The following is a 16,753-nucleotide window of genomic DNA, read 5'->3' as shown; positions in this document are numbered from 1 at the left end:
GCCCCCACTGGAGTCTGTGCTGCAACTCTTTGCATGTTGGGAGGTGCAACATTTCCTCAGGATCCTTGATGATCAAGGAGAGTCATGATCCGTCTGTCTACAAGTCTACAGTGACTGGAAGAGACTACCAGCTTGTATCTCTAGCTGCCTACTGCTTATTTCCACTGACATGTCCACAACAGTCACTGAAGCCTGAAAAATACACCTACTGTCCATTTCACTTAATTTCACATCATTTCTTACTTTTCTGTACTCTGAACTTTGTTTTTAAGCTTTGCTTTAATATTCACTAAGAGCTAGTCACATGGTTCCTTTACTTTTTGTTCCTGTCACCCCCTGGGTCTAGCCTCTCATCACCTGTTTCTCTAGTTTGCTAATTGGGAAGGCTGGATCCTCTGACTAGTCCAGGTAACAGCCATTCAGCCATAGAACAGACTGACTAGCCTGCATGTATAGTTCATCTCCCTGGAGAATATAACAGCACTCCCAGTTGGCCATCTGATTCCTGTGACGTGACTGTGACCTACGAGTATGGCTTCCTCTTTTACAGGGCCCTTGGTGGATCGTAGACACCCCCCCCCCCCCAGCAAAAATAAAATGCTTATTTCCTTGACACACCACTTGCTCAGTGATGCCTCTTCCTGTCCCTTCAGTGATAGCTTCCAACAGAGTTCACCAGGACCCCTCAGTTGATGTTTAGGTGCCCAGGCCCTTTAAATCTCTTCAGATGCATCTCCTATCTTGTTGACCCCTGGAAGGCTCTTGGAAGAGAAGATTATTCTGCTCTTTCTTAGAGCCTAAGCTAAAAGCCTTTGTCGGCTCTGCAATAAGAGCTTATAAATCATTAAAATTATGCCATCTGTTTTCCAGAATAACTTGCAATTATTAGGATTCTTATCAATAAGAGGGACTTTCCTGGAAAGCTGTGGTTTTCTTTATAGCACATAGGACAAAGGACACTTAGAAAAGAAGGAAAGGATAGCAACTGGAAGGCTCTCTGACTTGCCCACAGTGAAAGGCTGGTGAGCAGCAGAGTCCAGCTGGAGCCGTGTTTTCTCATGTTCCGGAGGTCTCCATACTCTTTAAAAAATGTGCGTCAGACAAGGTCTTTCTATGTGGCTGGCTCTCACTATGTAGCATGGACTGACCTTGAACTGGTAGTGATCCTCCCAGATGGTATTGCCATTCCTGGCTCGTGCTTCTGAGAGAATTCTCTTTCACTCCTCTGAAGCCATGACTGAGATCCTCTAGAACAGTGTAAAGAAAAACAGGATAGACACACAGAGATGGGGAGCGGGGAGTAAAATGGCTGACTGCTCTGTGTCTGGGCTCACCAGCAGGCTGTCATCCCTGGGGAGCCAGGCAGGACCGCTGGCTTAGTGCCAGAAAGTACATTTTCTATAGGTCACCATTTACCAGACCTTTCTATTTCTCAGACCTGGAAACTTAAAACAAAAGTATGGCAGTATCTACAGAGTTTCTTTATGTATGTCTCTAGCCAAAACAGATAATAAAAGCAAAATATTATTTCTTATATTTCATATAAGAATATAATAACATTTAAAAACCCAAGGCAAACAGCCTCAGAAATCAAACAACTTTAGAAAAGAAAATCAATTTTAAAACTTTTTCTTCTAGAAAAAGAAAGTTCCTTCTCATTTTACCTTAGATCACTGAAAACATCACCTAGACCATCACCAGCTGTTGAATAAGCTTTTCTTAATTCTTTTCTGAGCACTGAAATCATTAGGTTCTGGGAAATTTACAATGATGTTTGAGTATTTCCCATTCTCTGTCATTGAAAGTATGAGTTGGGTCTTGATATGGCTGATAAATCCGAAGTGTCCATTTTGAAATAAATCTCAACTATTTTCTTTCTCATGCTGGTCGGGAGCAATCGGTTCTCTCAAGCCCATGTTCCTGGTTACTCAGAACAGCACTGGGTCACTTGTCAGGGAAGGGAATTGGGCCTATTGTTTGTCAAGTCCTTTTGGCTGAATGGTCTGCAGCAGCACACTGGCCAGACTTTCTTCTTCCTCATAATTCTCCTTTTCCTGTTTCACATCTTATTTGAGTATATCTACTATGTCTAGTCTGAGTTTCCACTGAAATGTTAGTTTTGCTAAGCAGTGAGAGCTTTCTGTCATGAAGGCCACCATTTTTATTAACATTGTACTATCTGTTGTAGTAATTACAAAAAGAGTATTGGGCTGTATATTATTTATTATTAGCCGTAAGATTATCACAGCAATGTTATTTAACTCGCTTTCACAAATAACAACACACAGACACCTGTTAGATTTTATAATTGCCTTATTTACCTTGCACCAGGCCGGTATTCCTACCTGCACTGTCTCAATCACTTCACCATCCATCTCCCAGCCCCCATCCAATGCCATCCTCCTTAACCATTCTATCTTCCATCCATATCTTATAAATACTTGCTTTTATTCTCCATCTGGGCCTTTTCACACTACTATTGGAGTCTTGCGGCCCAAGTGGTGTTTTCTCCAGGCTCACCCATCCTGGCATCCTCCTCCTCCCTCTCTTCCCGTGATTCCTCGAGGGATTCTCCAGAGCTGGGAACCTTAGCCATATCTACCTCATTCTGCCCTGCACAGGTATAGGCTGTTTCATTATCCAATTAGGTATGATGACTTAGGCAGGTTTACACAGAGGGCCAGTAATTAGCATCAGATCAACCTCCAACACCTATCAGACTCATTTTGCATCCCCTTCTGTTTTACCCGGAATTATAGTTTTTCTAGTGAGTTCACAAGAAGTGTGAGGCTAGATCCAGAGGATGAAATAGCCTTTTCACATTTTTAATATCTCAAATTTACTATGTCCAAACCAAGCTCAAAATCCCTGTCCCTCCTCCTATTGCAAACCACCCTTTTTCCTGTATCACTTAAGGACACCTCCATCCATCCATCTCTCCAGGCCAGACACCTTCCTCTTGGCAAACTCTAACAGCTTCAGCTTCAAACCGTATCTCATCTTTCCCCCTTTCAGTGCTGACCTGGGTCCAAGGCGCCATTGTGCTCTCCTGGATTATTGCAGTCACTGCTCCCTTGCTTCAGTCTCTTTTTAGGATTCTGGCTGCAGCTGACATGCAGATTGGACGATGTCACTTCTGGCCCAACTGATGTAATAGCTTTACCTTTCACTCCAGTTTGGAGCCAAAGCTGTGCACAGTCTTGTCCCCATTAGTCTCTGTCTTACCTCCCACCACTTCCTGCCTCTGTCCCAGTAGGACTGGCCTTTCTGTTGGTCCTTAAACACACTAAGAAGGCTCCTTCCTGAGTTTCTGTACCACCTGCTTGCTCATCTGTCTAGATTTTTATGCAGCTATCATAAAAGAAGCACACTTGACTGTATTTTAAATTCCCACCAGTGTGCCCCCCCATCCCTCCTGTCTTCTCTCATGGCCTTTTCACAGACAGCATGGTACAGTATTTTGTCTGTCTCCCTGTCTTAAGGTACAAAGGTTGTCCTTTGTTGCAAATATTCTTCAGCTGTTTCCCCAAAAGGTGAGTGACACTGAGTCAAGGCTTTTTATCTGAACTGCTCACTGCTGTATCCCCAGGACCTGGAACAGCACCTATTCCGAAGTAGAGACCTAATAAATACTTGTTGAATAAGTTCATTAAGCACATAAAATACTGCTATCAAGATTCTGGCAACTTCATTTGTTCAGCTGGGTTTTGCTTATTACATAGATATGATTCATCATAGAAAACAAAAAATAAGAAAGCACCTTGTGTTGTTCTGCTTCTTTCTGAGCACTGTGGCACTGTTTTCTACAACATTTTCTGTGTAAATGCTTTTTTTTTCTTTAAAATGGTTTTATGGTATTTTTTTTTCCATGTAATCTTGTCAGTTAGTGTCTCAGTCTGTACTCAGGTTGGCCCTAAAGTCATTGCAGTCCTCCTGTCTCAGCCTCCCAAGTTCCGGGATTGTGGGTCTGAGGTACTATGCCTAGGTAAACATCTTTACTGTCAGTAAATGTCTTTTAAAATCACGAAATACTGAGCAAAACCGCTATATTTTGTGTTCTTAAATGTAAAAGAGTGTTACTGTTATCAAGTACACTCAACAGGAGTCGCAGTGAACAAAGAGAGGGCAGAGTATCTTCATACAGACGCTGGGTAGATGGCTCTGCGGGCAGAGTGCTTGCCATACACCATGAGAACCTGAGTTAAGTCCCACAGAGAGGCTGCGCCTGGTGTCTGTTACCCAGTGCTGGTGGGACGACAGGAAGGTCCTCAGGCTCACCGGACAGGCAGCTTAGCAGCAGTGAGTTCCAAGTCCAGGGAAAGACCTTGTCTCAAACTATGTACAGAGAAATGGAGGAAGAGAGCCGTGTCAACCTCTGGTGCCCATTGAACAAACACGAATGAACACACATACACACAAACAGAGTTGGAGAAAAAAATATGCCTAATTTAAGAGTCTAGTTTATTATGAACACAAAATTCTTAAAATCCACACACATTATTTGCTGTGTCTCTGATCTTAAGATGCCTCATTACAAAGATGAGATCTAAGTGCGCAAAATGTGGTTAATACTGAATTTTAGAAGAATAAGTTCATTCACAATTAGTGTGTGTGTGTGTGTGTGTGTGTGTGTGTGTGTGTGTGTGTGTGTATGTACAGACATTCACATGCTATGGTGCCTGTGTGGAGGTCAGGCTTTCTCCTATGCCTCATGGGATCTGGGAACCAGGGGTCAAGCTGCAGTTCTCAGTCCTGTACACAGCACCTCCACCCGCTGAGCCGGCTCACTGGGCTGATATTCTCCCTGAAACAGCATCATTAAAGACCAGTCATTGATTATTACTTGAAGTATATTAGTAGCACTTTTTTATGCTCAGTATATGAACATGAATTTTTAAAAGCCTCTGGAGTATTTATTAGCCAGGCCTTTATGGCCAGTTTCAACGTAGTTAATTTAAACTGTCACTAACACGAATCCACCAGGGCTCAGAAACTATAAAATATAGACGCCATTTTGATGACGTTGTCTATCTCCTATTCTCCTGTATTACCTCCCTTCTATGACTTTCTCCAGAAGTTTCATTCAGCCAAAAATATGTATTAGATAGATATCTCTTGTACTAGGACACATCAGTATCATAAATCTAAAATAGCGCTAGAGATTGCCTGTAAGACAGTGCCATGCCATAGTAAACAGATGAATGAGCTTCGGGAAAGGAGTGCTGGGAAGGTGTATAGTAATTGTACTAAACTATGTACATACATAACTCCTTACTGAAAAATTCTTCGAAAATTAGGAAGTAATTTTTTTTTTCTTTTTCCAAAATTAAATGGACTATGTATCATATACCTAAAATCATTCTCTGGAACATTGTAGGAAAAGTCTGACATTCTTGCTCCTATTTAAACTACTTTAGGAATTTGAGCTGCAGATTATAAAAGAGATGTGATCTGTCACTGTTATAGCCAGGCCCCAGAATAATCACAGCCCAAATTACTTCCCAGGCATCACTACTCCTGTCTGTAGATTGTTGCTAAGTAGCTTACATACTTTCTGAATAACTAGGAAAAGAAAACCCTTATTTCTTGTTAGTCTCTACTCAGATATAATACCATGTTCAAGCTGCCACTTTTTCAACCAATGAGATTAGCAAAATAAGGTATCTGGAGAAATGATTGAAGCTTATTTCTTCCGTGTGGGTTCTCATCGAAATATCTGCCTTTGATTTCAAATTGTTTTTCCATTAGCTCAGAGCATGGCTGGACGCATGAGTCCTCTCCACATCTAGCCTAATGTAACTATTTCAAGAGAGTTTGCAGCTCATATCACGGACACCAAATTGCTCTTCCTGGGATGCCTCACAGTGCTTTTTACAGACTTCGATGTGGGTGCAAAGTCACAATGGCTCTTGCAACTCAATACAAATTACCTACCCTGGATCATATATTCCTGAAAAAGACAGTAGTAATATGTGAATAAATGGCTTTCTTTATAAATTATCCTTCACTCACCTCTATCTATTTTTCTTTGAGACCCTTATTATTCAGAATCAAATTCTGGAGGTCTGCATTTGCCATTATCTCTTTTTTGTGTGTCCATGAATATGTATGGTGTAAATTTCTTCTTTAAAGCCTGTTTAAGTTGAGATGATTCCATTGTAATACCTCTGTTCACTTTAATCTTGTGTGTGTGTACATGCATGCATGTCAAGGCCAGAGGCCAGTCTAGGGTGTTGTTCTTTGGGAGCCTTGTTTTTTGAGACACTGTCTGGGCTCTCACTGACCTGGGCTCACTGATTTGGCTATCCTGGTTGGCCAGTGAACTTCAGGGGCCTTTCTGTGGCCACCCCCACCAACACTGGAAGTACTTGTAACTGCATCTCACTTTTTAAAAAATATATTTTTTATTCTTTTGGCAGTTCTGTACATGCATATACTGAACAAATTATTTTTACCCTATTACCTTCTTTCTTTGAAAGCTTTCTTCCCAAAAAGCCCCTTCCACTTTGATGTTAGTGTGTGTGTGTGTGTGTATGTGTGTGTGTGTGTGTGTGTGTGTGTTAGGGTTGCTTGAAGGAGAGTGGGTGAGAGGTTACTTACTAGAATATGGGCGACTTATGGGTGCCATTAAAGAAAGTGACACCTCCTCCCCAGCCGTGGTTAACTGTCAGGCGTCCTTCAGGGCTTAAGGAGATGACTTAGGGGTCAGGATAAGTACTGCTCCTCCAAGGATCTGAGGTTCTTCACAACCACAGCAGCTGGTTCGCAACTGCCTGTGACTGCCACTGCAGCACCAGGGAGATCCACCTCCTCTGGCCTCTGTGGGCACCTGCACTCGTGTATGTATACCTACACATAATTAAAAATAACAACAAAAATCTTTTAAAATAAAATAAAAAGAATCCTCAAATTTTACTTAAAAAAGGAAAAAGGATCCCTCGGGGAGGGATGAGCCAGTCTCCTATGATGACATGCTGACAGGCCGGTGTTGTACTTCCCTTGTGTTTGCACAAACAGTGAGTTTGTGTGTGGCCACCACATACTGTCCAGAAGACATGTTTTTATAACACACTTCCCTGTTCTCCAGTCCTTCCATCCTTTTTATCCCCTCTTCCAAGAAGTTTCCTAAGCCTAGGAGAGGGTGATACAGCATCCTACTGAGGGCTGAGGACATCACTGTTCCTTACCATCAGCACTGAGGCTACTCCCAGTTCTGTGTCAGCCACTTTCCTCAAAACACAAACTTCTCTGAGAAGGCTAAGAGCTGCAGTAAGCTCTGAGTATTTAGAAGGCACTTTGATCACATATTCTTTTTAGCAAGACAATAGTAGTGAGTTTCTCTAGGGCCTGTTATCTCTCCAGGGACTAGTTCTTGACCAGGTTGACCAAGTCTGTGTTGTGTTCTCTTCTGTGGGTCAGGCCTTGAATCCAACCCGGAAGCAATTGGTTACCCGCATAACATTTAGTACCTGGCATTTTTATGTGTGTTCTGGGGATTGAACTCAAGTCCTCGTGCGTATATAGCAGGAAGCCTACCAGCTAAGCCCTCTTTCCAGCCCCAGTCTCTGGGTTTTTAAGTCCCAGTTGCATATCTCTGAGAACTGAGCTTCCTGGAAATATATATATATTTCTATCAGAATCTTGTGAAGAGCCGACTTCCCTCAAAGCCTAACTCTGTCCCTTTTCTGTCATGAGTATTGGAGTTGGTTGGAAGTTGAAGTCCTCAGAAATTAGTCAGGTTAAATGAGTATTGATTTATTTAACTTAATGCCATAAAACAAAATGAAATGAGGTTCCCTAGCTTTTTTTTTTTCTGTTAAGACTTCTGTCTTTGATTTCATAGGCAATTATCTCTGAATGTTTAACCCCAAGTGTCAGCTAATATAAGGGCTCTGAATCATATATGACCTTTTTCCTTTTTAGTTTTCATCTTTTCTCACTTTTCTCATTAGAACAAACTATAAACGAAGCCTAAGTTACCTTCCCAGTATGTCAGACAATTCCAAAGATAATAAAATAGAACTACTGGTACTAGACCTGGGTGTGCTAGTTGATGGCTGTGGTTCTTTAGCAGGATTCTTCAGTATTCTTTGGTACCAGAGAACTTGATATTGCTACTCATCAGTGATGTGATTTCCTTTGATGGATGAGACAGATGTGGAGTTGGTTTTCCTTATCTCTTTTGTTCTTTGGCTTGAGTGTCAGGACCAGCTAGATGAATTTGCATTGCCATGCACGTGGTTTGCTGCTGCAGAAATGCTGCTGGGCCTGATGATTAATAGCATTATAGTGCAGGGAGGTCACTTCTTACATAGAAAGCTCCAAGTCTAGTAGCCTCACCTGAAAACAAAAGAAATCTTTTGCAGCAGGGGTCCTGTTTACCAAAGGACTGCTAAGTCAGATAACCTTTGCTGGGTTTACAGCTTTGAGTTCCCAATTTAGAAGTTACATAGGATAAATTAATAAATAATACTTTTTACATAGCATTTTAGTAAAAATTAGAAGCATTTCAATTAAGAGTCTCTCTCCCTCCCTCCCTCCCTCTCTCTCTCTCTCTCTCTCTCTCTCTCTCTCTCTCTCTCTCTCTCTCTCTGTGTGTGTGTGTGTGCATGTGTGCACATACAAGACCCTTCCAGTTGGCTTCACATTCCCTTTACTGGGCAGGGGCCAGGCTCTGATACTGACCCCTATTTCTGTATTCCTGCTTCTGTATTAGCTTCTTTATTTTACATCTAAATATGCCCAACTCTCTCCCAGTCTTTAAAGAAGGAATTTTTTCTCAATCCTGTATCCTTCTTTAGCAGGGGTCCACTTTCTCTCCTTTCTTTTAAAGTTAAGTTCTGAAAAGAGTCATCTGCTGTCCTCACCCCTCTGCAATCTTACTGTCTTCCTCCTCCCCCAAAACCATAATCCCAGGTCACTGACGGATTCCTGTTTGCTAGCAGGCACATGAGTGTCTTACTCATGTTCTTAGGCCTTCCCAGCTCCTCTTGTGCTGTGGAGGCTTTCTTGCCCTTGAGGAGCTCCCTTCATCTGTCCCCTGATGCAGTCCTTCTGTGTCAAAGTGCTCCTTCCTAGGCTTCTCCCTGTAAAGAGCCTTTCTGGCACTGTATCTCAAGGGTCCAGTATTTTCTGTTTCCCAGGTGTGCTGTCCTGGGCTCTTTTATAATTGTAGCTCCACCTGAAACCCACAGGTCAGAGACAGGGTAGCTCAGGAGCCTTCATTGGGCCACTTCATATAGTTCCCATCTTCTCCTCCATCAGCCCAGGCAACCTCCCCAGCAAGAGCACTCCTCTCCCTCTATGAGCAAGCACAACTTCTGGTAACATACTTGACTTAGTGGAGAAACTGAGTCATGCAGGCTTCTGTGGCTCACCATGACCTGAAGGTTGAGGAGAGGATTGTTCTGGTGGAAGGTCCCACCCACTTTCTAACCCTTTAATTCTCCTTAGACCTCTTTATTTCTCAGTCTTTCCAACAAAAAAAAAATTCTTCTCTTCAATCCCCTTCCTTCCCTTTTTGCTCTCCGAGGTCTTTTAAAGTCAGCCCTCATCGTGTCATTGTCTTACTTAGGGCACTTCTGTGGCACCCCATTTCTTTTTAAGTTGATTCAGCCTGATGGTCAAGACAGACAACCAATAGCTGGCTACATTACTAACTCTCTAAGCTCCCACTCTGCGGTGTACCTGCCCAGACACAGAAACAGACAGAACTCCTCGCCCAGGACAGGCTGTCTAAAGCACCGGGCATGCTTCAACCTTTGAGTACCTACTGCTGCTCCTTCCACCTGAAACAACAATCCATCCTTCCACCTCCGTTCCCTCCCATTAGCTCCTCACTGCCCATTCTTTGAGGCTTTTCCTGCTGTGGTATCCTGCGGGCTTCCCTCACCCTGCATTTATATCTGTATGTTTAAAAACTATGTTTTTCCAAGTCTTCATGGGGAGGCGTACTGCCTGCTGCATACTGTGAGCCTAACATCTGCTTAATTCAATGAAGTATGTGCGGATGCTGGGTGTTGATTTTGTGTTCTTAAGCTTAGTGGCAGGTTGCAGAGGTATCTGTTAAATTCGTGGTAGATAAAGTGATAAGTATTTTCTGATCAGTGAATGCAGGTAGTTACCTATGCTTTATTGAATGTATTAATAGAAAAACTATTGCTGGCCTAAGTATCTTGAGGGGACACCAAAGTTTGCTTCTCAGACATGAGTGTCTCCACCAGCATATTCCATGAAATGACTGTATTCCCTCAGGTGCCTTCCCCTGGGCAGATCTGCTGCCTGAGCAAGCCCTGCCCATCAGGTTCTCTATAACCCACCACCTATTCAGACCTGAAGGAGAAATGACCCCAGGCATCCTTCCTAGTTCAGTCCATTTTCTCAAGGGCTTATATCTCCTGGTCCAGCTTGTATGACTCAAGCCCGAGTAGAGCAGCCCTTGGTGTCATATAGATGGGAAGTCTCCACAGCCTGCCTATCCTGATTTAGTGTTTGTGTCCTCACCCTGCCTTTCCTCTTGGTTAGTCTTCCTAAAGGAAACATTTAGAGAATATGTTCCCAGTTCAGTTTGCTGCCAAGGGAGAGGGGAGCAAGGGCCAACAAGTTTTATCTGCCCTGTTGCCCTGCTGTGGAAATCTATATGCCTCCTCTGGGCACAAGAGCATAGCCCTGGCTCTAAATGTCTGTAGGAAGATCCTCTCCTCTTTCATTTACATTAAAAAGCATCTCTTCAGAAGTTGCATTTTAATAGGTCCCACCTGCCCCTCCTAGGAAAATTTATTCTCTCATTTGGCGTCAGTGTTTTTATGTCATGACTTCCTTCCTCTTAGAGAGAAGGGCTGATTGACGTTATCTCTCTTAAAGTCTGTATTTTAATGGCTACCACTAGATCTTTTGGACACACATCTTCTCCAGACACAGTAGACTCGTTTCCTTTATCTTTTCCGTACATATATTGCATTTTTCAATTTTTATGTCTGTCATGACTGACCGCATGTAAATTTTTTCAACACTGGAGCTTGATTTAGGGAGACAGTAGATGACAGGCTTCTGGAGGGGACATACAGTGTCTCTTAAAAGGAGAGGGAAAATAAATTCATGCAGAATACATTTACACAGTAAGCAGCATTAAATAAAGGCAGAATTACTTTTAGCTGTACAGATAATGCTGAAGGAACAATGGAGATGGCAGGCAGGAACCAGGAGTTGCTCACATAGTATGAAAAGAATAATGAACAGGGCTTGGAAGTAGGAAGAATCCAAGAAGGAGAAACTGGAAATTCTCATCAGTTGTGTTGTGTTCATTAAAGCAGCAAACCCAGCACCTACTATAAGACCTGCTTTATGCAGGTCACATACAAGTGTTCGCTTGATTAGATAACTAAGGACTCTGTCTATGGAGTTCAAGGACATACCAGGATGATTCAGTTTACACATAATTCTTGCAACCTATCTATTTCTAATGATAAAAGTGTTAGGATTTTGGACCAGAGAGAGCTTTAAGTATAGAAACCTAACAGATCTGCGACCTAGCGTTAGTCCTTGCTGTAGATTATGTCGGTCACTTTCTTCAGGCTTTCTACACTGATAGATGCTTCTCTATGCCAATGGAAGTGTCAGATGGAATGGCAAGGTGACTGTCTAGTTCACACACGTGTGTCACTGTATGTTTCTCAGCACTGCTGCCTCATTGCTTTAATTTAAGAGACTTCATTATAGGCATTTATGTTTCAAGAAGATGATTCCTTCCTTCCATCCATTCCCAGCACCCTCTGTCTTTCCTATGAGAATATGACAGTGCCTGTTGTTACCCTTGGAATCCCACTAAGAGACCATGTCCTAGATTTTCTTTTCTACATGTGTTTGGGTCTCAAACCTACTTAAGTACATCCAACAGCAAGACCACAATCCATAAATACAGTGTTATATTCTGGAAAGGATCCTGGAGCAAAGAAACAACATTACCGAAATAATTTGATTTGTGAAATTTAAATAAAGTCTGTAACTTCCATAGTCATTACTTGTTTAGTTTTGATCATTATCCTATGGCTATGTAAGTTGTAAGCATTCAGGGAAGTGGGATCAATGCTACAATGATGTGAGCATTTTACAAATAAAGAGGAAACATAGACAACAACTTACATATGAATCTCCTTATCAAAACATAATTTTTCCAGAATGAGAAAAATTACAGACCATCAGAGGATACATTTAGGTAATGCCAGACACCGTAACATAAAGCATTAACCTTTATCTATGCTCATCTCCCTTCCCCTTCAGTTTCTGCTCAGTCTGTTCCATCAATTCCCATTGTTCCAGCTATCCACTCTGTTCTGTTGTGAGAATGTCTGGCTCTTCTGCACCCCACACACCCTGTCTCTCTCTCTGGATATTTAACACATAGAGGCTAATTTGGTCATCTTCCCTCCTTGATAGCCTGCTCCCATGTTGGCCCGGGCATCACCATCCACACACCCACAGCAGATATGTGAGAGTTATCTTTGACTCCTTCATCATCTTCCATCCATTCTAAATGTTGTCGGTACTTAGAAAAATCTCGTATATGTGTACACCTGCCCCTTTCAATATCCCTTTGTCATTATCCCAGAAAGAGCTTCTAATACCTTGTCAGGGATACCTGACAGATACTCTCCATCTTCTCTACTGCCCTTGCAAAGAAGGCACGGGCTGGGTGTGGTGGTACACGCCTATAATCCCAGCTCTCAGGGAGACAGAGGCAGGCAGATCTCTGTGAGTTCGAGGCCAGCCTGGTCTATAAAGTGAGTCCAGACAGCTAAGGCTACATAGAGAAACCCTATATTGAAATCAAAACAGAAAGAGAGAGGAGAGAGAGAAGGAAGAAGGGAGGGAGGGAGGGAAGAAAGGAAAGAAGGAAGGAAAGAATAAGAGGGAAAGAAGGCAGCCAGGCACAGGGGCTAGAACAGTTATGCACACCTGAATTGGCTGAACTTCGGAGGCTGAGAGATGATGATGACTACAGGTGAACACCAACTTAACATAGAGAAAACAGCCTCTCAAACAAACAACACAAAGTGAAGCCAGACTGGGAGATGCCCTGCTTGGGTAAAGTGCTGCTGTATACGCATGATTTCTTGAGATTGGATCTCCAGCACCTGTGTAAAAAGCTGGTAGCAGCTATGCATGCCTGTGATCCCAGTACTGGGGTGGCAGAAACTGGAGACTCTCTGAGACTTACTGGCTAGCCAGCTTAGCCTTATTGGCAAACCCAAAGGCAATGAGAGACCCTGTGCCAAAAAAAATTAGTGGAGAACAATCAACCTCTGGCCTCCACATGCACATTCTTACACTTGCACATTCACACACTCGTGTTGACAAAGGTCAGTGATTATTTTACTGCTCCCCTAAAAAATAATACACAATTATGACAAAAAGAACAAATGCCATAGCTAAATTAGATGGTCACTTTAAATGCACCTCTCTTCTTCTGTCCCCAACTCTTAAGAAACTAGAAAGAACATAGTCCTTAGTCCCCAAAAAGTCTTGACTTTGAATCCCAGGTTTGTGATCCTGAGCACATTACATCATTCACCTCTGAGGCTCCCCTCCCCCACTTTTTTGTTGTAAAATGGAGTCCATACTTAATGCTTAGAACAGCTGTGACGGTGAAGGTGGGGTGACATTTTGTATGCTGAGGTAAAAGTAGGCCCCTTTTACTATTTATTGTGGATGCTTAAAATGAGGAATGGTCTCTTGCTAGCTCTGTCTTGTGTGTTGATGAGTGAAGATTAATTGTATCTCTTGGTCCCACAAACTATGGTCCATTGTCCACAACAGGGTCCTTTCTCTAAGAAAGCTACTGCAGATGGCAGAACTGGGCCGTTCCCTATGCACTGCCAGCCACACAGTGCTTGTGCTCTTCTTCTTGCCACAGGTCAGCCCCAGACCAGTGGAGACGAAGGAGTCTGGCCTTAAGAGTGTGGCTGAAGGAGTTCTGTTTCCTGGAATGCAATGCCCTCTTCACTTGGTCTGTGGGTGGAAATGTGTTTTGAAACAGAACTCCTCCATTCCTACTCCATATTCCTACAGTTCCAACCTAGAATGTAGCTATTCGATCCTCCATGAGCCAAGTCTTTGTCAAATGATCCATTGCCCTTTTTTTCAGTAGTGAGGAACAGTGCCTGGTATACAGTATGCGCTTAATCAATGTTAGGTGGACAGAGAACTGAACATGTTCATCTCTCGAGTTTGGCAGCTAATCTGTCCTTAATTGAAAAACTGGAAAGTGAATTTCCCAGCAAGTTAGACAGCAGGCCAGGGCTTCTAATGCTTGGCTGTGCTAGTAATAGGAAAACTTGCTGTCTGCCCATGTATGTGTCCTCTCGTTTCCCAGGACTGGCCCAGAGTTTCTAATGGGCAGCCAGAGTTGGCTTCTACCGTTCATAACGCTTTGTCTCCAGCTTGTAAACTAATTATGAGTTTGTTTACATCCTTATAGCCTTTCATGGCTCCATGCTTCTTGAACTCAGATACTTCCTGATGCTTGGCATATAAAGTATAGTCATACATGTTAGTTGAGTAAATTGGTGGTTTCATTTAAAATACAAGATAGATCTGGAGAGACAGCACAGCTACTAAAAGCTAAGGCTCACAACCAGCCACACATTATATAGTACCATGTAGAAAAAAAAAAGAGAAAATACTAGCAATTGTGGGTTTGGCTTTGGATTTGGTTTGTATATGTAGTGTTTCCTTTTTGTTGTTTATTGATTTACTTTTAGTCAGGGCCTCAATATAGAGCCCAGGTTGACATCCAACTCAATATTTTCCTTCCATCACCTCTGAAGCACTGGGGATTACACGTGTGTACTGCCCTTACTGAGTGTGTGTGTGTGTGTGTGTGTGTGTGTGTGTGTCTGCCTGTCTGTCTGTGTAGTTTCTAACTGCTCTACGTTGCTCGCTTTCATGGGAGCTGCTTGCCCATAATTGTTTGTTTCCTAGTCCCTCACAGTCATCTGTCTAGGTCCTAGAAATTGACAACAGCTGATGAAATTTGTTGGCAAATCTTAATTTACAGTCTTATGTTATTGTTACCATCTGTGTCCAAATTTTAAAAGTTAATTTCAGTATGCCCTTAAGAGAATATATCATTAATGTGACATTCAGTAGGACTGTCCCCTGCCCATAGGTTATTCTAGAGAAACACACAGGTTGCCATTCTAATACTTAACTCTAAAAGTGGTTAGTTTAGATATACAGTTGTATTAGTTACTTTTCTGTTGCTGTAGCAATAAAGCTACTTATAAAGCATTTAATTGGGCCTGTGGTTTCTGATGGTTAGAGTCCATGATGGCAGAGCAAAGGCCTGGCAGTAGAACAGCTGAGAGCTCACATCTTGATCCACAAGCAGAAGGTTGAGAGAGAGGCACACTGGGAATGACGTGATTCTCTTAAAGGCCAGCCCTCGTTGAAAACACCTTCTTTAACAAAGCCCCATCCTCTAATCCTTTCCAAACAATTCTACAAAATGGGGATCAATATTCAAACATACGAGCCTATTGGGGACTTTTTTATTCAAACTAGCACATTATTGTTATAGCTACCAAGATCCTGAGACTTCAAGATCACTTGTCCTTGTAGAATATAGCAGCTGGACCAGCACCGAAGCTGTGTTTGAAATGTATGTAAGAGCACACAATTTGTTAGAGACATAATTAGTATGAGAAACCAGAAGCAGGACTCGGCATAGTGGTACACTCCTGTAATCTGTTGAGGCTGAAGCAGGAGGATTTCGAGTTCAAAGCCCCAGTGGACTACACATAAAAAAACTTATCGCCAAAAACTTAAGAACAAAAACAAAACAAAATAAAAATCAGGTGTGGCCTAGAATACTGCATAATACTATAACATTTCAGACAACATTAGAATTGAAAAATCATACTTATTTATAGTGTTTATGTTACAAAGAAACGTATCAAAAGAAAGCTAGTGTTAGAGGTTTCTCAGAGGGTCGAGAACTTAAGCAGGGTGAAAGGGGAGAGAGCAGGGGAAAGGAGTCCTGAAAGAGACTTAACAGGAAAAGTGTCTTGTGGCACCATTGATCACCTGTGTATCTGCCTTTGTTTTCAGAATTTTCCCCAGAGAATACCTCCTTCAACAGATCCACCTGTATTCTCTTGCTGACCTGCAGCAGGTAAGTGCTCGGAGAGTTTTTCCATTTTTGTTTTCTGTCAGAAGTCACTTAACTAATTTTTAATCAGAATGAGAGAGAGATTTAGTATAAAAAGAAACTATGAGACAATGACAATACTGTAAGGAATGCAGAGTCATTGGAGCTCTCTTGCATTGCTTCTGGGGAAGGTGAGTGGAACAGTCACTTTGGAAAGCAGTTTCCGTAGAACCCAGAGATTCCACTCCCGAGTAGATGCCCAAGTCAATGTCCTTAGGAAAACTTGTATGTGTATGCTGGGTAGGGTGAACCCTTGCAGTTCCGGCTACCTAGGAGACTAAGGCAGCCTGGGCTCCATAGCCAGCACAGCAAGACCTGTCCCAAACACAAATAGAACAAAATCTTTTTGAGAATGCCCAGTGCAGTATGATTCATGATCGAATAAAGTGGGGAACAACCCAGATGTTTATCAACTGATAGAGGGTTGAACAAGAGTGAAATAGCGGTGCACACTACAACACGGGTGAGCCTTTGAAACATCACGGTAAGAATCCAAGTAGGAAAACCTGTTTATCTTTACAACTATTAAAATGGCATGTCCACAGT

The 16,753-nt window shown here is 42.4% G+C and overlaps 1 protein-coding gene and 1 long non-coding RNA gene across 3 annotated transcripts in view; one reads left to right on the top strand and one right to left on the bottom strand.

The window, feature by feature from the left end:
* The window catches only part of Plekhm3 (pleckstrin homology domain containing M3), a 163,981-nt gene that overhangs the window by 79,673 nt on the left and 67,555 nt on the right, over positions 1–16,753 (top strand). For both annotated transcript variants that reach the window (XM_021642033.2, XM_021642032.2), the window contains one exon: positions 16,108–16,171. In XM_021642033.2, coding sequence (XP_021497708.1) covers positions 16,108–16,171 — 64 coding nt within the window. The remainder of the gene's footprint in view (positions 1–16,107; positions 16,172–16,753) is intronic.
* LOC132648077 (uncharacterized) overlaps positions 2,166–16,753 on the bottom strand; it is a 130,116-nt gene continuing 115,528 nt past the window's right edge. Inside the window, exons 6-8 of the long non-coding RNA XR_009586456.1 lie at positions 8,038–8,340; positions 6,601–6,849; positions 2,166–4,335 (exon numbers count right to left, since the gene is read on the bottom strand). This is a non-coding gene — a long non-coding RNA (uncharacterized LOC132648077). The remainder of the gene's footprint in view (positions 4,336–6,600; positions 6,850–8,037; positions 8,341–16,753) is intronic.

This window comes from Meriones unguiculatus, chromosome 15 (genome assembly GCF_030254825.1).
Source record: "Meriones unguiculatus strain TT.TT164.6M chromosome 15, Bangor_MerUng_6.1, whole genome shotgun sequence".
Lineage (NCBI taxonomy): Eukaryota > Metazoa > Chordata > Mammalia > Rodentia > Muridae > Meriones > Meriones unguiculatus.
Note: the sequence above shows the minus strand (reverse complement) of the source record. Positions and strands in the feature narration are given on the sequence as shown.